Genomic DNA, 23789 nt, shown 5'->3' with positions numbered 1-23789 from the left:
TGATAGTTGTCTGTTGTTTCTGAAAGAAAAAGTTGTTTTGTAGTGCTTCTGAAGTAGAAGAGTTAATGCTCTAGAGAAAAGCTTAATCTTATTTCTACATCGAACCTTGGCTATCATATGGATTGGGTTTTCATTTTCTATAATATGTTTACATAGCACTTTATAGTTTAATGTACTAGTGGTCTTTATAGACTTTCCGATCAACTGTTAATAGCCATTGATAACTTTGCTTTTTAATTTTCGAACTGCTTTTCCTGTAAACTTTTTATTTTGAAAAATTTCACACATAAAGTTGAAAGAATGGTACAACACATGTAACCCCCACCTGCTTCATCTCTTCTATATGTCTACATATTTGTTGTTGTTAAACTATTTGAAAGTAAGTTTTAGTAGCTATGACATTTTATCTCTAAGTACTTTAGCACGCATCTCTGAAAACAAGGCATTGTTTTACCGATCAGTGGTACCATTATTATATCCAAGAAGACGAAACAGTAGTTATTGTAATATCCAATATTAAACCTTTATTCACGTTTTGTCAGTTGTACCCCAAACAGCTTTTTAAACTATTTTTTCCCAAACCAGAATCCAAGGCAAAATTTAACATGTTGTGTTTGGTTAAGTCCTCTTAGTCTCTCTAATGGCTTTTAAAGTTCAGTTTTTTTAGTCATCTTATCTGACTTGGAAAACTTAATATGCCCTAAAAAAAAAAAAAAAAAAAAAAAATCTATATCTGCACTTTTATTTATTCATGGGGGTAAGGTTGTATTCAACCTCTTTTTAGTGCTACTCACTTACTTTAGCTTTACATATTCTTGAATAGGACTAATAAAAATGAATTACTTGTGTTGTTCTCTTAAATGTTTTCTAACAATTTGGCTCACATTTTTAAAAATATCTACCTAAAAGCTTGTTTCGTTTGAATCCTGAGATTTTTCTCATTTTGATTACCATTAGTGTGAATTGCTTTGAGCCTACTTGAAAGGGCCATGCTAGATCAAATGGAATATGTACTTTTGGTGTTTGAAAAATATCTTCTGATTGCCTTCTGTTGCTTTGTTTTTAAAGTGAAATTCATTCTTTCTGATCTTTTACAGAGTGAAGTAATTGGGAAACTGTTCATTTGAGGATAAAAAAGGCATTGTATTATATTTTGCCAAATTAAAGCCTTATTTATGTTTTCACCCTTTCTACTTTGTCAGAAACACTGAACAGAGTTTTGTCTTTTCTAATCCTTGTTAGACTACTGATTTAAAGAAAGAAAAAAAAGCCAACTCTGTAGACACCTTCAGAGCTTAGTTTTATAAAAAAAAACAACAAAAAACTGTTTGAATAATTAGACCTTTACATTCCTGAAGATAAACATGTAATCTTTTATCTTATTTTGCTCAATAAAATTGTTCAGAAGATCAAAGTGGTAAAGACAATGTAAAATTTAACATTTTAATACTGTTGTTGTACACTGTTTCACTTAACATTTTGGGAAGTAACTGCCTCTGACTTCAACTCAAGAAAACACTTTTTTGTTGCTAATGTAATCGGTTTTTGTAACGGCGTCAGCAAATAAAAGGATGCTTATTATTCGAACTTGACTTGTTCTAATTTTTATTAAGCTTTAACAGATTTCGTTAATAGTACAGATCAATATAATTCAGAACACAGCTATTAATTGCAACCATTCAACAAGATAGGTTTATGCAGCTTCTGTAACCTTTCTAGCTGGTGCACTGGGTCCTCTTTGGTTTGGTAATGTAAACTGCCCCAGGAGTACTGGGGTTTCAGAAAGGATAGGGCAGGCATTTAGGATTTCAGACTGAGCACCCACACTTCAGGTAGAGGAGCTCTATTTTTACCATTACTATTATTTTTTGAAGTAATAATAATTAACTTTTAGTTTTCCTTTTCAGGCACTGTATTAAACAGTTTACACGTTATCTTTTTTGTTGAAAGTTTTGTTGTTTTGTTTTAATACAGAGTCTCACTCTGTTGTCCCGGCAGGAGTGCATTGGAGTGATCTGGGCTCACTGCAAACCCCAGCTCCCGAATTTGAGAGATTTTCATGCCTTATCCTCCCGAGTAGCTGGGATTACAGGCGCACATCATCATGCCCGGCTAATTTTTGTATTTTTAGTATAGATGGGGTTTTGCCATGTTGCCCAGGCTGGTTTTGCACTCCTGGCTTTAAGCAGTCCACCCGTCTTGGCCTCCCAGAGTGCTGGGATTATAGGCATGAACCACTGTGCCTGGCCTTGAAAGTTTTTTTAATAATTGGATGAAAATATTTCAGATGCTAAATAACCACTGAGAAATACCTTGTGCTGTTGAGTATTAAGGTACCCATTAGGCTGTGCTGTGGCCATCTTGCTACTTTTGTGTGCATAACAATCAGGCTTGTGCCGTGTGACCTTTGCATTTTCTCTTCTGTGTGTTTGGAATTCTCCTCTGGTGTGTCAGCTTTGGTTTGCTCCTTCACTATGTTGAAATCTGCTTAAATGTCACCCTTTTCGTTAAGTCTTTCTTGACTATCCACTATCCTTCCTGTCCTCCCTATTTCACCTTATTGTCTGTCATACTTAATTTCCACTCTCTTGCTCCCACCAGTAAGTGAGCTCAACAAGAGCAGGAAACATCTCTTTGGTTCTTTGCTGTATGCCAGAGACAGTGCCTGATACTTCATTGTGCTCAACTATTTAAATGAATGAATGGATGAAATTGGTTTTTGGAGATTGAAGATTATCTAAAGTGATGCTTCCTAACCTTTTCACTGCATATATAGTATTTGTAAGGCATATAGAAGTCAACTGAACTGACTCCTTATGGCCAGTGAGGACTGGTGTGGGGATTCATGCTATCTTTTGCTACCTTTGCTGCTTTCATCAGATCATTGGGAAATTGATCTGAAGTCTAGGTACTATATCATCAGCCTCTCTCCTTCTTCCTTTGCCATTGGCTAAAGATGCTCATGTCTCTGCCACCTGTAACAGACCCGTTCTGCCTTTCAAGTTAAAGTGTCTTCTTGCTGCTCTTTCTCTATTCAGAGCTAAGTTCCTAAGAATAATTGTATAATTATTTTTTTCAACCTCTCTATATTTGAATTAAAAAATAAATAAATTTCAAGAGACTCTGGGGACACAGTGCAGTCTTCTTTCAGTTTGTATCCCATCCCTCAACATCCCAGCCTTACAGTCATTCATCTTTTGCCTCTGAAGTAACAAAGTTCACAACATTGCCTTATCTAACTTGACAGCTGTTATTGGTTCTTGCATGACATTATTAAAAGTTGTATCCCTGATGCTTACATCAGTCTGTCTTTTCTTACTACAGAATCACATAGGAAAAGCTTATCATATCTCACTCAGTAACTGTTCAGATATGCAAAGATAGTTCTGTGCTTTACGTTCATTCCCCTTACAGTTAAATATTCCTAGCTCCTTAGTTGCCCTGAGTGCTTAAAGGCCAAACTAACCTTCTTGCCTCATTAATCCCTGACTATCCATGCTTTCTCAGTATATACAAGCATACCTTCAGGAGAGGAAAGAAGCATCAAGAGAGAGAAGGAATCCTGTGTCATCAGCCTCAAATGGCTCTCCTTGCCACTGTCACAGGCAATTGAGACAGAAAGCCCTAAGAATATTACGCATCGAAGAAAGCTTACAGGAAGAAATAAAGAATAGTCAGGAGCAGACTTCTTGATCCCCAAAAGGAGAAGAGAGAGAGATGGAAGGGAGGAATGGGGATGCCTGTGAAGTTGGCCGTACCCTTGGGTTTGCTGTGGGAAAAGTAATTCATTTCCTGGAGATAGTGATACTGTGTAAAGCATCCAGGCTTGAGCCGTTTTGCATGTATTTCACTCTAGCTGCAAGAGGCTATGTGGTATATAGCTGTGGGCAATAGCTATATTGCTCACAGAGTTAGAGCTAGATTTTTCATGTGTCTTGGACCCTGGGACAGAGATTGCATATGGGCACCTGCCACTTGTGGAATCTGCCCAGGATGGGGTGTAGGGAGGAGCAGTTACAGAGGCGGCTGCAGTTACACCCTTGGTTAAGACATGTTTGTACCTTGGCCTCATTCATTTAGGTCCCCAGAAAAGGGAGGGCAAAGGAGGAAAGAAAGCAAAGATGGTTCCTTGTTGACACTATTAAAGCCAGGGGGCAGATGAGAGATGGAGTATTACACTGGATTGGGCTGGACTTGTATTAACTGAGTTACAGAACGAGCTATGGGCTCTGCTTAGGATATGCAGAAGAAGGAGACTCCACAAAGCATGTTGAAGACCATGGTTGGGAAAGGACACTAAGTTCTTAGGCTCTTCTGCAACCTGGGTGGTAGATTTTTTTTTCTTGACTAAATTTTTGTCATTTTTATTTTCCAAGAAAATCTGGCCATTTCATATTTGTTGGCAGTTCTGCGAGACAGCCAACATGCCACTCGTACAGCCTATCACATGCCAGACATTTTTAAAGCAGTTACATTAGTTTATTTAATCTTCCATAGAATCTAACTCGCCAGGGGGCTGTGCTTTCATCATCTTCATTTTGTAGATAAGGAGACTGAGGCACAGGGAGGGTAATTAAATTGTCCAAGGTCTCAGAACTACTAAGTAGAGGAACCAGGTTTCCAGCCTCCCGTCTAAGCTGTCTGGCTTGATTGCCTTATTTACAATGATTAAATTTTTTAAAAAAGTATATGCATGTATGCATTTACAAATGTGGGTGTAATTATATATATGTTAGGAATTATTTTAAAAATTAGACTATACGTAGTCTTCTCTCATGTTGTCTTGATTCTACTTTGCAAGGGATTGCCTACCTTTGTGGTCCTCAAAAGTATGGTTTGTAGACCACTGGGTATCCCCAAGATTCTTTCTAGGAGTTTGCAAGTTCAAATTTATTTTCATAATAAGACTCTATTTGCCTTTTTCACTGTATTGACATCTGTGCTGATGGTACCTCAGCAAGTGTTAAAGCAGTGGCTCCCAACTGTGTTGTTACTTCCTGTATTTACACCACTATTCATTCACCCCAGTAAAAGTCCTAGTACAATGTCAAAGTCACCTAAGAATGTCTTCTGATGAGATCAGTAGTGATGGTAATAAATATGATTTTGTGATATGTTTATTGAAATGTGCCAACATTTGGAAGATCTGTATAACTCAGTCAACCAGTATTTTCCAAATGATCAATGCACAGTGCTACAAAGTCATGCATGGGTGAAAGGCCCCTTCAAAAAGCAAGACAGGGCTTGGTACGGTGGCTCATGCCTGTAATCCCAGCACTTTAGGAGGCCGAGGCGGCCAGATCACCTGAAGTCGGGAATTTGAAACCAGCCTGGCTAACATGACAAAACCCTGTCTCTACTAAAAATACAAAAATTAGTATTTTTTTGTATTTTTGGCCATGGTGGCGGATGACTGTAATAACAGCTACTTGGGAGGCTGAGTCAGGAGAATCCTTTGAACCTGCATGGCGAAAGTTGCAGTGAGCCAAGATCACGCCATTGCACTCCAGCCTGGGTGACGAGTGAAACTCCATCTCAAAAAAAAAAAAAAAAAAAAAAAAAAAATGGATTTTAATGTAACATTGCAAAAAATTCATTGATAAACTCTATATTGTGATTAATCTTTAATAACTTACCACTTGAGTTTGGCTGTAGTGAAGAACATCCACAGTTGTCTGAAATGGCTGTTGCTTGTTTTCCAAGGATATGTCTGTTTGAGGCCAGGTTTTTTTCTTACACTTCAACGAAAACAACATATTACAACAGATAGAATTCAGATGCAGTTGTCTTCTATTAGGCCAGAAGTAAATTAAAGAGATTTATAGGACCAGGTATGGTGGCTTATGACTGTTTGGGAGGCCGGAGTGGGAGGATCCCTTGAGGAGGCCAGGAGTTCAAGAGCAGCCTAGGCAACATAGGGAGACCCATTTACTACAAAACAGATTTGTTAATATGTAAAGCCATGCCACTCTTCTCATTATATCTTTTTAGTTTTGGAAAATGAAGTTATAGTTCATGAAAATATGTTCATTATATTGTTATTTTAAACTAGTAAACTTACAGTTTTCTTGGCTTTAATTTCTAGTACATGGAATATTGATAGGAATAACAAAAAGTTTTTAAGTCTAAAGCAGTTCTGAGATCAAAAACTTGAGTCACTGGTTTGGCATGTTTATTTTTCTAACAGTTTCAAATTCCATTGGACAACTTAGCACTATTTTTTATGTATTTTGTTTTATATTCATTTATGTTTTTATACTTTTCATTCTTTTTCTTTGCCAGCTTACCTGCAAATTTTAATTCATTTATTTGCACTTCTTGTTTTCTAATAATTTAGGATGTGTATTTTCCCTGGACTTTTTTACCTGCATCTCAGATTTTGATACATAGGTATTTTGTTGTATTTCAGTTCTTAATTTTTTAAAATTGTGAATATTTCAAATATATAGAAAATAAGAGAAAAAGCCTGTGTTCCTCCACCTTCTGTTTGCTTGAATTTGTAAATAAAACATTGGCTACAGTTGAAACATCTTATATAAACCCCATCCCATTTTCCTCCATTTCCAGAGGTAGCTGCTGCACTGAAGCTTAGATTTATCATTTAATTTCATGTTGTTATCAATTAATACCATAGGTGGGTTATCTATAACTAATGTAATACTATTTTGCATATTTTTAAAATTTATATAAATCGTTCTGCTATTTGCTTTATTCATTCAATATTAACTTTAAAATTTATTCATTAAACTGTGAATATGCCACAATTTATATATTCCTCTGCTAAGGGACATTTAAATTGTCACCAATTTATGCAAATTTTATGTAACTTTCAGTTGGATTTTCTTTAAGCTTTTTTTTGGAGTGTTATATATTTTTCTATGTGTGGATTTTTTTTTTTTTTTTTTTTTTTTGAGCCAAGAGTCTCATTCTGTCGCCAGGCACTAGGCTGGAGTGCAGTGGCACAATCTCGGCTCACTGCAACCTCCGCCTCCTGGGTTCAAGCAATTCTCCTGCCTCAGCCTCCTGAGTAGCTGGGACTACAGGCGCTCCCCACCACGCTCAGCTAATTTTTGTATTTTTAGTAGAGACGGGGTTTCACCATGTTGACCAGGATGGTCTCGATCTCTTGACCTCATGATCCACCCGCCTCGGCCTCCCAAAGTTCTGGGACTACAAGCTTGAGCCACCGCGCCCGGCCATGTGTGGATTTTTAAAGGATTCTTTTCTAATATTGCATTTGTGACAGTGAACATGACCTATATGACACCAATTTCCTGAATTTAGGAGACTTCAGAAAGAAATTATAAACCAAAAAAGAAATTTATTAAGTCTTGGTTTAGAATAAGAATGTATCAACAAGAATGTGAAGCTTTGGCAGGAAATGATTTCATTACCTGGAAGTTTGAGTTTTTAAGTTACTATACCAGGCTGCTTGTTACCCTCTTCAGTTAAAAAATAAGAGGGAGTTGGGGAATATATATTTTCTGTTGATCACAAGAACACAGGAAACAGAGGCAAACAGGTGGGGAAAAGGCCTTATTTACATTTATATTTCTGTGTTGTTTCTTGCTTTTGCTATGAAGAATCTAGCAGTTACAGTTTATGAGTCAATTGCAGGTTCTTCCTGAGTTATTCAATTCAGAGTTCTTGGGATTTCATTCAGTGCCAAATACAAAGTTCATGTTTATCTAGTGAATGCAGTATTCATTTCAAAATACAGAATATTTGTCACTGTTGAACTAATCCACAGACTATAGTTGTAGGAAATGGAAATTTGTTACTTAGGTTGATGAATTGTGTTGATAAGTTGCATTGCCACCTAAATTGTTCAGGCTTATCAAACCTCTGCATCTAGTTTTTCTCCTTGCTAGCTATGCTAATAAAATAAAAATGTGGCCATGTTACGAAGTTCTTGCATTGCTATAAAGAAATAGCTGTGGCAGGGTAATGTATAAGGAAAAGTTTAATTGGCTCACAGTTCTGCAGGCTGTACAGGAAGCAGGGTGCTGGCATCTGCTTCTGGTGAGACTTCAGGAAGCTTATAATAATGCAGAAAGCAAAGGGGAAGCTGGAGTATCACATGGCAAGCAGGAGCAAGAGGGGAGAGGTGCCACACACTTAAACAACCAGATCTTGGGTGAACTAACTGAGCAAGAATTCACTTACCACCAAGGGCATGGTGCTAAGCAAATCATGAGGGACCTGCTCCAGTGATGCAGATACCTCCTGCTAGGCCCCACCTCCACCGGGGATTACATTTCAGCATGGATTTGGAGGGGACAAACATTCAAACCATATTGGTGGCTAGCAAATTCTAACCCAAATGCAATAATGAGTTTTCTTTAACAATTCCTTTGTTGCCAATTATATACTCAATACCTGTAAATGTTTCAAACTGTTGAAAAGAAAGTATGTTTTATACTTGTTCAGATTTGTTAATGGATACAGTCCCAATACTCAAACTGTGTTTCTGGTTCAATGGGTTTGGATTAGGGTTCAAGAATTTGCATTTCAAACAATCCCAGCAGCTGATTTTGCTGGTTTGGGAACCACACTGAAAGTCATGCATATGGTTTTCAATTTGCCTGCCTTCTTGTGCAGTTTCTTCACAGTTTCTTATTAAGTGAGTGTTCTTGTTTTCAAGATTTTAAAATATTTACTAAGTATTTTTATACCATTTCTATAAATTCTACAAATTTGGAGAGAAACAGAGATTGGAACATGTGCTTGGCTCCAGTTGGTGGTTCTCTTGGTGTTTCTTGATATTTTCTCATGTCACACAGGGAATACTTTTTTAAAGCTTTTTTCCTCTTCAGTGAATTTCTTTATTATCCACCCCCACTAAGTCTGAATATGCATGAATGCTGTTCTCCTTCAATTGACCAATATTATGATTTTTATCCCCTTGAAGAAGGAGTTCCTTGGAATAATGTAAGATGAGACAAATTGATTAGAAGGACAAGGTGGTTTATTCACTTAATACTATGAGGACAATATGTGAACCCAGTTGTAAAGTTTTTCTCTAGACTTAGTCTTCTGTTAAAACAAACAAACACATCCAGTCAGATGAAACAGGTTTTGTTCCCTGACAACTAATCTTGATAACTTTTTGCCTGTAACTTGACACCTATTTTGAATAAACTAGCTTGCATTTCCTGTCCAGGTTTGCATGGAGAATACAAAATTTTCACATATGTGCTAAGCACCTGGTTTTAATATCATAAGTAGACTTAACACATAGTTGCCCCAGTTTCTGCTCACTCTCACAGTGGTGTAGGAGTTACCTTTAAAATTTTTAACTGTATTGTGGCTGATGCTTCAATAAAGTGATTAACATGTATTATTGTTAATAATTATAACAACAAAATAACGGCAGTTATAATAATTGCAAATATTTATTGAGTGCTGTTTTCCAGGTACCATGAGTAGTGTTTTAAATGCATGTTTCATTTTGCTACTGTTCACGTTGGAAGGTTATCTAGAAAGTTGTATTGCTGTAGGAGTATATTCTCTGAAGTCTTTATACAGCTTTCCGGTGCCTAAGTTGAATATTAGGTAATAACTTTCTTAAAATTACTTTTATGAAATATTGATTGAGAATGATAGTTACAAAATACGTGTGGGATATAAATAACAAGAATGCAGTGCGTACTTGGTTAAAAGAGAGAATATTATTCTGTTTAAAAGATAAAATGTTACCATTACTTTGAGCTTCCTTAGATATCCTCTCCCAATCCCATCCAACTCCAACCACTGACAGACATAATCACAGTTCCAAATTTGTGCGTATTATTCCTTCGTTTTTTGTAAGTAGTGTTTTTGCATAGGTTTACACATCCAGTAGTACGTTATTTAGTTTTATATGCTTTTGACTTTTACTGAGATGAATGATGAATGTCTTCTGTGATGTGCCTTTTTTGCTCAACATTATTGTATGAGAGTCATAAATATGGTTGCATATAGCTTGAGTTCCTCCTCTTCCCTTTTTCTTTCCCCTCTCTCTTTCTTCCTCTTCCACCTTCGTCTTCCTATATAATGTTTCACTGAGTGAATACACCAAAATTTCCTTATCCATCTATTCTAAAAGGACAGTAACAGGGTCCAGTTTTTGGAAAATGAGATGCTGTAGACATGGTGCTCTGTATATTCTGGTACATATGGTTCTTAGGTATGAGGATATGAAATTTTTTAGGGCATATACCTAGGGATGGAACTTTGGCTTATAGAATATGTGCATGTTTCACTTTATTAGGAACCACTAGACTTTTCTATAGTGATTTTTTAAAATTTACATTTCCATAAAAAGTATGTGGGAGTTTCTATTGTTCTACAACTTCACAACACTTGGTATTATTCTACAGATTATTTTTCTTTTGCCAGTATAGTGGGAGTTAACTTAGCTCTCATTATTTCTTTTTAAACAGTTTTATTAAAATATAATTGGTATAGAATAAATCACACATATGTGTACAGTTGGATAAATTTTGCAATATGTACATACACCACAATCAAAATGATGAACATAGCTGGGCGCGGTGGCTCACGCTTGTAATCCCAGTACTTTGGGAGGCCAAGGCGGGTGGATCACGAGGTCAAGAGATCACACCATCCTGGTCAACATGGTGAAACCCCGTCTCTACTAAAAATACAAAAAATTAGCTGGGCATGGTGGCGTGTGCCTGTAATCCCAGCTACTCAGGAGGCTGAGGCAGGAGAATTGCCTGAACCCAGGAGGCGGAGGTTGCGGTGAGCCGAGATCGCGCCATTGCACTCCAGCCTGGGTAACAAGAGTGAAACTCCATCTCAAAAAAAAAAAAAAAAAAAAAAAATGAACATAAACATTACCCGCAAAAGATTTCTTGTGTACCTTTGTAACTTTTCTTCTCCCCCACTTTCCTGTCCCCAAGCAATCCCTGCTATGCTTTCTGTCTCTCTGTGGTAATTTGCATTTTCTAGAATCATACAGTAGGTACTTATTTCTTTTCTGGCATCATTCACTCAACATAGTAATACAAATAGTTCCTTTTATTTCTGAGTACATGTCATTGTATGTATATACTTCAATTGATTTATCTGTTCATCTATAGATCAGTGTTTATTTTTCTAGTTTTTGTCTATTATAAATAAAGCTACTATCAATATGTATGTACAAGACTTGTACATGAGTGTTCTTAAAAACATAAACCCAAATGCCAAGCTGTAATTGAACATTAAGAGACATCTATCAGGATATTCTGTATCAGTCTTTTGCATACATCATCCTTTTAGTAAGCGGGGCTACTCCAGCAGTCGAATCATGGAAAAGGAAGATTATGAGGGAATGATAATTTGGGATATGGTAGGCAAGAGGGAGTGAAGGGATGGCGTCCTTACATCGCCTGTCAGTCTCTCCCCTTCAGAAGTCACGCTTTGACTTCATTTTCCTAGCTCCCTGCTGCCAAGCCACTGTGTCTGGAGCTGATTCACCTTCTTATTGATACTCTTTGTGATCTTTGTGGGTTTTTTTGCTACAACAAGAACAATAGTTAACATATGTCGAGCTTTCCATGTGCTACCACCCTTTTCCCAGTGGTTTATCCTCACCCCATTTTACCCTCACAGCAGCCCCAGGAAGTCAATAATGTTTTTTAATCCCCCTGCCTCATAGGGCTGCTGTAAGGATGAGGTAAGAGAATGCTTATAAAGTACTCAGGCTAGCGTCTGGAACATAAACTTAATGTATGTTAGCAGCTACTATTGTTTTTAAAATGGCTGCCTGGATACTAAACCTCTCTCTGTAACCATTATACACCCTTTGTCTGGCCCCTGGCCACTGAGGACTTTGGACAGCAGTTACATTTTCCAAAAAATATTTTCCAGGATTGAAAAGGGCTAGGAGAGGCCAGGAGTCAAATAGAGAATCCCTTACAGTCAGGCTTCCAACCTTCCATTAAAGAAAACATATTGAAAAGTTTGCCTCTTCTCGCTTTTAAGATCTCACTAAAATGATAATAGACAAATTACAAAAAGGTATAAACTTGAGACATTCTCAGGTAAATGAAAGCTGAGAGAATTGGTCACCCACACACTTGCACTATAAGAAATGCTAAAGGTTTCCCTGTAGCTGTAGGTAAAGGTAATGACACCAGATGAAAACTTGAATGCACAGGAAGAAATGAGGAGTTCCAAAAAGGCATAATATATGAAAATATAAAGACTATCCTTTTATTTTATTTTTTAAAAAAACCTATTTAAAGGTTAACTAAATTTTAAGTAAAACAATAATATATAGATATAAAATAAATGACAGAAGGAGCACAAAAGACGGGACAAATGGAATTATATTATTGTAATGTTCTTGCATATGACATGGGGTAGTACCATGTTAATCTGAAGTAGGCTGATACGTTAAGGAGGTATAATGTAATCTCTAGAGCAATAACTAAAAATAATTACACAAAGGGGCATAGCTGATGACAAGAAAGGGAATAAAACCTAATACTAAAAAGAAGACTGGAAAAAACGCAACAGTAGAAAATAACGATGACAGAAACAACCAATAGCTAAAAAGCTGAACAAAATACAGAATCCACCATTTTCAGATACTGGACAACAGACAACAGGACCATGGTGACTGAGAAAAGGAGGCCAAATGAGATGACCTCTCACTCCCCTGAGTCTCTCTCTGCCTGGGAGCCATGTCCAGAATATGGTGTGAGGAAGGGGATGTTAAAGAGCCATGCAGCCTCATGGAGTTGAAGAGACAGAAGTCTGAGTTTGAGATAGCCAAACCAACTATAATTTGGGGAGCGGAATACCCAAGAGGAGGAAGTTTCAGAGTTCCAGAAATCGAACAGTGATTCCCTTGAGTCTTCGGCTGAATACAAATCTGCTTGTGCTTGGGGCAAAACCCCACAAAGCTAAGCTAGGACAGCTTCCAGGGAGATAATTGGCTGATTAAGCAGATAATTTGATAAGTTTTGATTCATTTTTTGGTGCCTGTTCAACCTCACAGCAAAATATTTTAAAATCTTTCTTCTGTTCCAGAAAAAGGGAAAGCACGAGATTCTGAACCAGTAGAGACCCCATCAGAGTACGTGTCGCGGTCCTGAATGTCTTGCTTTCTCTACTCCCTACCCTGTATGTCTTCCTCTGTTTCTATAAAAATTATTATAGCGGAATTCCAAACACCCAGTTCCTTCCTTGCCAGATAACAGACTTTACTAAACTCTCATCAGCCTTTTATAGGTGAGGTAACCAAGACAAAGCAAGGTTGTATCTTGTTATAAGTGACATAAAGAAAGTCAGGTGGACGGAGAACTCACTGCACCAAGGTTTCAGTGTAGCTGAGAAAATAAGCCGCCAAACTCAGCTATTTGAATTATTAAGCACAATTGAGGCTTCAGTGTGTCTTCCTGCCAGAAAATGAACAAATAGCAGATTCAGTTACTACCATTTTAATGACAGCCATATGGTTTCCTTTTATTTGAAGAGTTTGGATGTTTGGAATCTGAAGTTTAAATTTCCCTAATCATGATAGAGCAAATAAACACTTGCTCTATCATGGGTTTATGATATTGACACTTGCTCTATCATGTGTTTATGTTACTGACACTTCCCACAACCATCAGCAATTTCAATAGCCAGATCTACTTTAATAGCCAAACTTTAAAAATGTCATTAACTACAGAGCAGGCTCAAGTTGAAATTATTAAGTGTTAAGGTTTGATATCTTTACTTCCTTGAGAGATCATTTGATTAATTTACCTGGCTTCCTGGTGTGTCTGATGAGATCATGTTTTACATGCCTTCATGGAAGTGGCTGAGGGATTCAAGTTTAGAGGATTACAAATGAAATCAGGAAGAGAATTCACCAGCTGCTGAATTACAAGGTGAGTTGTAAGATTTAGTATTGAAGCTACTTTTTTTTTGCCATAACTTAAAAATCTCCTTTCCCAAAATGGTTATAGATTGAGGGTGGCCTAATTAGGCCCAGGAGACATTATAAATGTTGAAAAGAAATATTTTGCAGTTATCAAAAAATTTTTAGGTGTTACTCATAGTCCTGGCCTTTGGCTACCCCCAGGGCCTGGTCTACATAGGTCTCGGGGTCTACGGGCTCAGCTGCTCTGCACTAGCCTTCACATCTGTAAGTGTGGCTGGCCACCAGCCGGCCACCAGCCGGCCACCATCTAATCCTCAGCTCTCTAATAACTGTACACCAGGGTTTTTCTGGAAATTAGGACCAGTAAGCTCACCAGCCTCATTACTGCCATCGTTGGTTACCACCCCTAATTTAAGGGCCCCCTGAGCCAGTTATAAATTTATTGCTTTTCAGCTGCCAACCTACTTTTCATTGTCTGCTCTAAAATGGAGCTGGGTCCTTTAAACCTTTCTCCTTTGCAGCAGGTACACTGTTAAGCTTTGTCAGTAGAAGGTGTTGGAGAGACATGGCAGGAAAATGACTTTCTCTTTTTAGTTCTGGTGTTTCCTATCTGCTTATTGCTCCTATGGTATGGCTGCCAACAGCATGTGTGTGTGTGTGTGTGTGTGTGTGTGTGTGTATATATATATATATATATATATATATATATATATATATGGTGGGAAGTCTGGTTTCAGGGTTACTCACCTATAGTGAGTTTCACCAACCTCCGTAGGAAGAATCTTGTGGGTACCCTAGCGGTTGGCTTCCCCACTTAAACCTGCCAGCCTAGGAGTGTTTTCTGTTTTCTAGTGTGATAGGCAGAGTAATGGCCCCAAATATGTTCATGTCCTGATCTCTAGAAGATATGATTAGGTTTTGTCACATGGCAAGGAGGAAATAAGGTTGCAGATGGGAATAAAGTCGCTCGTCAACTGACCTAAAGATGAAGAGATTATTCTTGATATCTGGGTGGACCCAATGTAATCACAAGGGTCCTTTAAATGTGGAAGATGGAGACAGAACATTCAGTCAGGTAATGAGAAGTGACCATGGAAGTGACTTTGGAGTGCTGCAGTGTGGGGACTCATCCTGCCACTGTTGACCTTGAAGATGGATGGGGGCTATGAGTCAAGGATTGGGCTTTCTGGAAGCTGAAAAGGACAAGGAAGAGGGTTCTTGCCTGGAGCCTCCAAAAGGAACCCAGCGCTGTCAGCACCTTGACATTATACCAGTGGAACTTATGTTCAGCTTCTGACTTCCAGGACTGTAAGAGAATAAATCTGTGTTGTTTGAGGTTTGTGGCCATTTGTTAGAGCACCCATGAGAAACTGACAGCACCACTTTTGACTGTGGCTTCCTGCCCATCTGCACCCTGGGTGGGAGTTTTGTGCTTGTGTTACTGTGGACCGACTCTCACCAAGGGCACCCAGCAAGCTTCTCTGCTATCCCTGGGCTGCAGCCATGCCTTCTCCATGAGGTTTGAACCTCCCTTTTCAAGTTTGTCTTTTCCTGCAAACTCTTCCTCAGCCTTTTTTTTTTTTTTTAAACAGACGGAATCTTGCTCTATTCCCCAGGCTGGAGTGCAGTGGCATGATCTCAGCTGGCTGCAGTCTTCGCCTCCTGGGTCCAAGCAGTTCTTATGCCTCAGCCTCCTGAATAGCTGGGATTACAGGTGTCCGCCACCACACCTGGCTAATTTTTGTATTTTTAGTAGGGACAGGTTTCACCTTGTTGGCCAGGCTGGTCTTGAACTCCTGGTCTCAAGTGGCCCACTTGCTATGGCCTCCCAAGTGCTGGGATTACAGGCGTGAGCCACCATGCCCTGTCCCGAGTATTCTTTAGTGCTATTTTTTACCCCATATGTAAGTCATCTCCTGTTATAATGAATACCTATTTATATTGAACTTTCCCTGTTCACTTCTTGTCAGGTTTGTCTCCAGACCGTGACTGATCCACTCTTTCAATCAAATATCCTCTCCCAGATTCTCATTCCCACACTGCCTCATGCTTCCTCACCACTGACCCAACATCTTGCTTTCTTTTCACCTGGGCCACTCCATGCCTCCTTTTGATAACCCCTTCCCTTTGAAAACGGATACCCCTCTCCTATTCTTTAAAATAAAATTCTGCTCCCTTGAGCCTCATGCTATCTAGAAACGTTGCTCTCCTCTTTGCCGTCACTCATTCACCCCCTGGTCACTTCACCTAATGTGTTAGAAGCTGGCATCCACCTTCTGCTTTCTCTCCAGTGCAAAATCCACAGCTATCGCAGGTGATTTGGACACTGGATCTCACCCAGCGCTCTAGGCTCAAAATTCTTAGACCTTGACTCATGTATAGTTTCTTATGACTGATGAAGCAAATTACCACTAGTGGCTTAAACTAGTGGCTTAAAGCAACAAAAATTTATTCTTTTACAGTTCTGGAAGCCAGAAGTCCAAAGTGTCTCATGGGCTAAAGTCAAGATGTGGTCTAGATTGGTTCCTCTGGCAGCTCCAGGCGGGAGTCTCTTCCCTGACATTCTCTGGCTTCTGGGCGCCCCCTGCATTCCTTGGTTTGTCAGCTCTTCCTCACAATACTCCAACCTCTTTCTTCTGTCATCACATTCCCCTTGACCTTTGTATTGGTCTGGATTCTCCAGAGAAACAGAACCAATAGGAGAGACGTCTGTTTATAAAGGGATTTAATATAAGGAATAGGCTCACGTGCTTATTAAGGCTGAGAAGCCCCACGGTCTGTGTTTGGCAAGCTGGAGACCCAGGACAGCTGACAGTACAGTTTCAGTCTGAGTTCAAAGGCCTGAGATCCAGAAGATGGTGTAATTTTCAGCCAAAGTATGAGCCTGAAGGCAGGAGAAGGTTGATGTCCCAGCTTGAAGACAGGCAGAGGGAGTGAATTCTCCCTTGCTGAGACTTTTGTTCTATTCAGGCCTTCAATGGATTGGGTGAGGCCAGCTCACATTGGCGAGGGCAATCTGCTTTACTTAGCCTACAGATCATTATGTCACCCTCATCTAGACACAGCCTCACAGAAAACCCAGAATAATGTTTAAACAAATAGCTGGGTACTCATAGCCCAGGCAAGTTGATTCATAAAATTAAACATGATCTTGACCTATTGCATTAAACATAAAAGGCTTCTTGTCTCCCTCTTATGGGGACCCTTACGATTATATTTAGGGCCCACTGGGTAATCCAGGCTAATTGTCTCATCTCTTAAGTCCTTCGCTTAATCACATTTCCCCTTGCTTTGTAGCATTAACACATTCACAGGTTCTGGGGATTAGGATGTGGCTATCTCTTAGGGGGCCATTATTCAGACTATTGCAACTTGAAAGACCGTCATCTTTTTTATGCTTAAGACCACAGCTTGAACCTTGCTATTGTTCTCTAGTATTCTACCCTCTGATACAGTCTCTCACTATTCCAGATTTCTTAGCTGCTAAATTCCACTGTTCCTGTCATTTGCTCTCATGGAGGTGTTAGCTCCTTGACAGCTTTAAAAAATTTTTTAAAATAATATCTATTTCATTCTCTGTGATTCATCATATATACATGTCTTTTGTCAATATATTAAATTCTTTTACCCCTTGTCGCTCCTAGATGGTTTGCAAAGAGCTCCAAATGTATATATTAATATATCAGATTGGAAGCTCACATGTATAGAGACAAAATTGCAAAGTGGGGGTGTGATTCAGAAACACGCAGGACTATGAAAATGGAAGATGGGAACATGGTGTTGCTACTCCCAGTTCCTGCATCCATGGTCATATCAATGGGAGTTAGAAATTAGGAGAGAAGGGAGTTTTTCAGAGATTGCTGTTATTGTACTGTGAGTGCCACCTCTGTCAAGAATCAGGAATGGGGGAATCCTTCATCTAAAGAGGGTGGGACTTCCACAAGACCAGCTTGAGAGTTTGTTATGCATCCTCTGCGTTTGGGAAACAGTGTAGACTGGGGACTGACTCCATCCTGGAAAATGCAAAGGTCAAGAAATGGCTACTTTGATGGCAAAACGAGTGGTGGCTGTGCTGGAGGGCCTTTGTTTCCCACATTTTTCAGAACTAAGCCTGTGTAGATGCCTGCCATGGACTGACAGCCATGTGAAAGAGAAAGCCAGTGGGATTGTCTTGACATCAATCCAGTAGGGTCATCTGGAGGAGGAAGAAACCTCATTGGACAAAAGCCAAAGACACCATCAGACACGAGTTGAGGAAGAAGGAAGCGACTAGTTGGAATAGAATGTTCTTGCTCTCAAAGGAGTGGCAGGTGAGAGATCATTAAGGATGGAAATGAAGGATTCAGAGTTGGCCAGGGAGTTTCCCCGGGGAGCTCAGGTCCCAGAGACACTGCTGGAGGAGAGCCATGGAGGACAGTGCCCACAGCACGCTGTGCATGGGTGAGAAATGATCTTTTATTGTGTTTAGCCCCTGGGGCTTATTAGTTAACACAGCGTATTATAGCCTTGTCATACATTCCCACAAACGGCATACTCATTCTACCTCAGAGGGTTGTGAGAAAAGTGGGATGGTGTGTGGAGGGCCTGGTGCGTGTTGGGCCCTCAGCAAGTGTTCGTCTCCCTCCCTCCCCTTGAGCACACACCAAGGGCCAGCCCATGTTCTGAGATGTGTCCGTAGCAGGGAGCTGGTCCTTGTTTCCAGGAAGCCAGCTGAGGTCCTTCGAGCACCATCTCCCGATTGTTAGTTTGTCTTTCTTACTCTTTCTAATTTGGGTTCCAATTTTAGGTTTATCTACAGATGTCAACAGAAAGCAGCCCCTTGGTATTGAGCCCTATCTGGATTAAGCCAATCCCTTCTTGGCTTCACTTCTAGGGTGGTTTTTATTTGTTTGCTTTCTTACTGGCTTGCTTTTTGGCCACAAAGAAAGGCACTTGCCTAAAATATGGGGATGCTACCATATGTCTGTGAGGATTTGTGATTTTTGTTCATTCAGCAAGTTTTTATTGTACATCTTCTAGGAACCAAGCAGAAGTTCTGGGGCTAGAACCGCAGCAAAGAACAATAGAGACATGATGGTGCTTCCATAAAGCTCAGGGCAGCCATAGGGGTGACAGAGACAGAAAACCAAGCAGGAGGGCACTGAGCCCACACTAGGGAGGGCTCCTAGAAGGACACGGTGTCTAAGCTAAGGCCTGAAGCAGGAGATACAGGCAAAGAAGGGAATGCAGGGTGCTGGGGAGCAGGGAGGGAGCAGGAGATGGGGCAAGAGGTATAGGAGAGGACAATGGAATAATGTTATGTGTGTTTCCATCTTTATCCAAATAGTTCTGCCTTCCTTTTGTTGAACAGGTACGTGGTAATGATAATATGAAAATTCTATACACAGAATTCACTCTCACAGCATTTCTGAATGAGAGGCAGTACTCATTTATGGGCTATGATATAGTTGGGCTGTGTCCTGACCAAATCGCAACTTGAATTGTATCTCCCAGAATTCCCATGTATTGTGGGAGGGATGGGGGATGGGTAACTCAATCACAGGGTCTGGTCTTTCCTGTGCTATCTTCTGATAGTAAGTCTCATGAGATCTGATGGGTTTATCAGGGGTTTCTGCTTTTGCTTCTTGCTCGTTTTCTCTTTCTGCTGCCATGTAACAAGTGCCTTTCACCTCTCACCATCATTCTGAGGCCTCCCCAGCGATGTGGAACTGTAATCCAGTTAAACCTTTTTTGTTCCTAGTTTTATGTATGTCTTTATCAGCAGTGTGCACACAAACTAATACAGATTATGAATTGGAAATCAAGATTTGGCTTAAGCATCACATCTGCTTTGAAACTTTAGTGCCCATGTGTGATCTGGCTATCTAAATGTCACATCAAACCTCCTTCTTCCGTACTGCTTCTACGAGAGAGGCCAAAAAGCCAAATACTCACTTTTCCAGCTTCCCTTGCAGCTAACAGTGGCCATGTAAACTATCTGGACTGTGACCCCTAAGCCAAAGTCTGCAGGGGAGACTTCTGGAAAAGCAAAAGCTCTCTTGTTTTCTTTCTTTCTTTCTTTTTTTTTTTAAGAACACAGGAGCTGATCCAGCCCTTTTGCCTTTCCTCCTTTTCTTGCCTTGAACATAGACATGATGGTTGGTGATGCAGCAGCCATCTTGTGACCAAGAAGGAAAGGCCAGAAGAATTGCAGGAGAATTGACCCTGAAATCAATGAAACTCTGACCCACCCCTTTAACCCCTTACCTCCAGACTTGTGGGTATGTTAAAAACAAACAAACAAACAAACAACAACAAACCCCAAAAACCTAAAACCAAATACCATTGATTTTGTTTAAATCGCTCTAGTGAATTGTAGGCAAAATAAGTCCTATTATATCAAACTAGGCAGAATCTGGTAGTCCTTCCTCTGAGTTCCCATTTGACATGTTGCATAGGTCTGCCTTTCATTCCCACTGAGTATTTGTTACTTTTGCCTGTCTGACTTTCTCAATACTGTGAATTCCTTGAGGTCAGGGACTATGTTATCCACTTTGGTGACCCCAAATATACCACTGTGCGTGGCAATGTTAGCTGCTTGCTAATGCTTTGTTATACTTAGCAATGCTTAGTGAACAAGTTAATGGCTGACTGAATGTGGTGATGTGGAGGGTAATGTGGGGGAGGAGTCATTAGTGACCATGAGACCAGTGAAGGGAGTTTAGCAGTGAGAATCCAGGGAAGAGGTGATGAGAGCTCACGCTACAGAGAGCAAGACCATCTCAGGGAAGTGAAAGGGATGGGTTCAGAAGTTATTTAGGAGGCAGGGCCGGGCATGGTGGCTCACGCCTGTAATCCCAGCACTTTGGGAGGCCAAGGCGGGTGGATCACGAGGTCAAGAGATCGAGACCATCCTGGTCAACATGGTGAAACCCCGTCTCTACTAAAAATACAAAAAATTAGCTGGGCATGGTGGCACGTGCCTGTAATCCCAGCTACTCAGGAGGCCGAGGCAGGAGAATTGCCTGAACCCAGGAGGCGGAGGTTGCGGTGAGCCGAGATCATGCCATTGCCCTCCAGCCTGGGTAACAAGAGCGAAACTCCGTCTCAAAAAATAAAAATAAAAATAAAAATAAAAATAATAAAATAAAAAGAAGTTATTTAGGAGGCAGAAGAGACAGGACCTGGTAGGCTGAGGGTAACAGTGAAGGAGAAGAGGGGCTCAAGGATGGCTGGAAGATCCTTACTGTGTGTTGGATTTGGGCATACTGTGTGTTGGATTGGTCCTGTGATTTTGGGCAAGCTCTTCAAACATGTTGGTGCCTTTGTCACCTCATGTGAAAAACAAGGATAACAGTAATGTGCACTTGTTAGGCTTGCTGTGGGACGCAAATGACTTAGTATGTGTAAATGGCTTATAACAGTGTGTTGAGAAACATTAAGTTTACTCTGCCCCTGTGGCTCCCTTGTGGATAATACCTTTTAGTTTGTGGTTAGTGGTTGGCGGGTAACAGCTGCCCCCTTAGTATGTTTTCGGGTTGTAACTCAATACAGAACACCTGTTTATTAATAAGAATCACCTGTTTAAGAGAATAAATAAGTGGATCAGAATCTGCTTGGGGCCTTCAGCCTTTCTGGAAAGCTGTCAGCCCCTGAGGCTCTCAGGTCAGTAGGCTGCTGCCCCCCCCCCCCCCCCCAACCGCCCACCATAGTTCCACTTTGCTATTCTAGCTGGGTGCCTGCCTCTCATTGCCTTCAGCACCGCCGGGCTGGGGGCCTCCCCGGCTGAGCTGGTACTTGGTAACATGCCTGGTGCAGAGTAAGTTCAGGCTTTGTTTTCTGTTACCATCATCACCATCACTGATATTAGGGCAGGATGGCAGGAAAATGGGGAGACTCTTGAGAAAGGAGCATGAAAGTGAGCAGGACGGGCACTCAGGAGGAATGAGGAGGAAGAGGTAGTTCAGAAACAGTGACTTTCAGATGCTAAATACTTCCTCTCTGCCTTGGAAAGAAAGATTTCATTTAATGTGGGACTGAAAGTCATTTAATGAGCTCAAGAGGAATGGGATTAGGGGCAGCCTGCTTTTATTCAAGGCTTGCGTCAACGGGTTATGCTGCTTTGATTATTGTTTTAAACATGTCCCAAGTGGCTTGGGGTGAGAAAAGAAGGGTTGAGGATGCTCATTTTTAATGTGAAGCATTGTAAGCTCTTCTGGGGCGCAGTAGGAGTCTCAAGAGGGTTGTACCTAACAGATTTCTGCAACAATTAATGAAGCCCAACAGCAAGAATATCATAAGAGGCACAGTATGAGGGCCATTAGCCTCGAGGCCATGGAGGATCCTGCAAGATTAGGCAGGAGGAAATGGCAGAAACCATGCTCAGAGGACTGCAGCCAGGGGCCACGGGGGAGCTTCCATCAAGCAGTGAACTCCCACTTATGACCTGACTAAGAGGGTCCAGTATTTCACATGTTACTTTCATCCTCTTGATTTCCCTGCAAGACTGGGCTATTATTTTGCCCACTTTCAGAATGGGAAAACTCATGATTGAAGAGATTAAGCAATGTTTCCAAGCTCCACCAACCCAGAAGAGGTAAGACTAGGATTCAGGCCATGCCTGGCTACCAAAATGTGGCTATTTGCTTCTCACTGTGTTGCACCACGTAACCCTGTCCTGCGGGACATGTTATTTGGTGAATTTTTGTCTCTGTATTACAGAAGATGTTTTCTAGCTCATGCTCAGTCTGGAATTTTACTTGCCGCTGGAAACAGCAGCATGTAAACACTAAATCACAGGCTGAGGATGGATAAGCACTCCATCATTGCTAAATCACAGGCTAAGGATGGAGACCCCAGAGGGAGGCATGGCTGCGGTGCAGGGAGGAAAACCTCACACTGCATCTGATGGTTAATGTTATGCGTCAACCTGGTGCCCAGATATTTGGTCAGACATTCTGGGTGTTTCTGTGAGGGCGCCTTGGGATGAAATTGACGTTGAAATCTGTAGACTGGGTAAAGCAGATTGCCTTCCCTGGTGTAGGTGGGCCTCATTCAATCAGCTGAAGGCCTAAATAGAAGAAAAATTTGGACCATCCCCCAAGTCTTTCTGAAGGAAATCAGACCCTCCTGCCTGATTTCCTTCAAACCAGGATAGTGGCTTTTTTCTGCCTGCAAGACTTGAATGGCAACATTGGCTCCTCCTGGTCTCCAGCTTGACTCTGACTCTCCCTGCTACCTGACTTGTCAGCTTCCGCAATTGCATAAGCCAATTCCTTATAATAAATCTCTTATAATAGAATCTGTCTACCCTATTGGTTCTATTTCTCTGGGGAACCCTGATGATACACTGCAGTACCCTATGTGTATATGCCAACAAGCGGTGGTAAAGCAAGAAAGTACCTTTCCCTTCAAAATGGAGTTTTTACAGAAATATGTGCACTTGGAGCAGATATTAGTTATTCCTTGCATTTAGTGTTATGGACCTTGGTTCAAGGAAAGGAACAAGTCAGGGGTGCAAGGCACCCCTTGATGATGAAAAGGGCAGTTGACAGCTCTTTTTCTCAGGCCCCAGAAGTACTACCACCAGACTTCCATCACAGCCCCTGTGAATGCTCTGTTGACCATGCTGGTGACTGATGACCAGTCTGGAGGCTCTGCCTCCCTCCTGGCCCCAGAATGAAGACAGACAGGGAAAGGGCATGTGTTGCATGGAACAGAATCTGCAGAAAATGCAAAACCAAAGAAAAGAAAGACATTTCCTTTAGCCGTATCTGGCTAAAGCTGTTCATCAATTCCAGCAAGGAGAATTTGGAAATTAATATAAGTCCACCCCAGCACAGATTATTTATCTTTTAGTGTATATCATTATGATTGATAACTGTAACAATAATGATGAGCATGAATTGAATGATTGCTATGTTTCAGCTGCTGTGCTAAGTACTTT

General features: G+C 40.5%; 1 protein-coding gene across 17 annotated transcripts in view; it reads left to right on the top strand.

The window, feature by feature from the left end:
- KTN1 (kinectin 1) overlaps positions 1–1587 on the top strand; it is a 114491-nt gene extending 112904 nt beyond the window's left edge. For all 17 annotated transcript variants that reach the window (XM_074393915.1, XM_074393911.1, XM_074393909.1 and 14 more), the window contains one exon: positions 1098–1587. In XM_074393915.1, coding sequence (XP_074250016.1) covers positions 1098–1102 — 5 coding nt within the window. In that variant the 3' untranslated portion in view covers positions 1103–1587. The remainder of the gene's footprint in view (positions 1–1097) is intronic.
- Positions 1588–23789: the final 22202 nt, after the last annotated feature.

Source organism: Saimiri boliviensis, chromosome 2 (assembly GCF_048565385.1).
Source record: "Saimiri boliviensis isolate mSaiBol1 chromosome 2, mSaiBol1.pri, whole genome shotgun sequence".
Classification (NCBI taxonomy): Eukaryota; Metazoa; Chordata; class Mammalia; order Primates; family Cebidae; genus Saimiri; species Saimiri boliviensis.
Note: the sequence above shows the minus strand (reverse complement) of the source record. Positions and strands in the feature narration are given on the sequence as shown.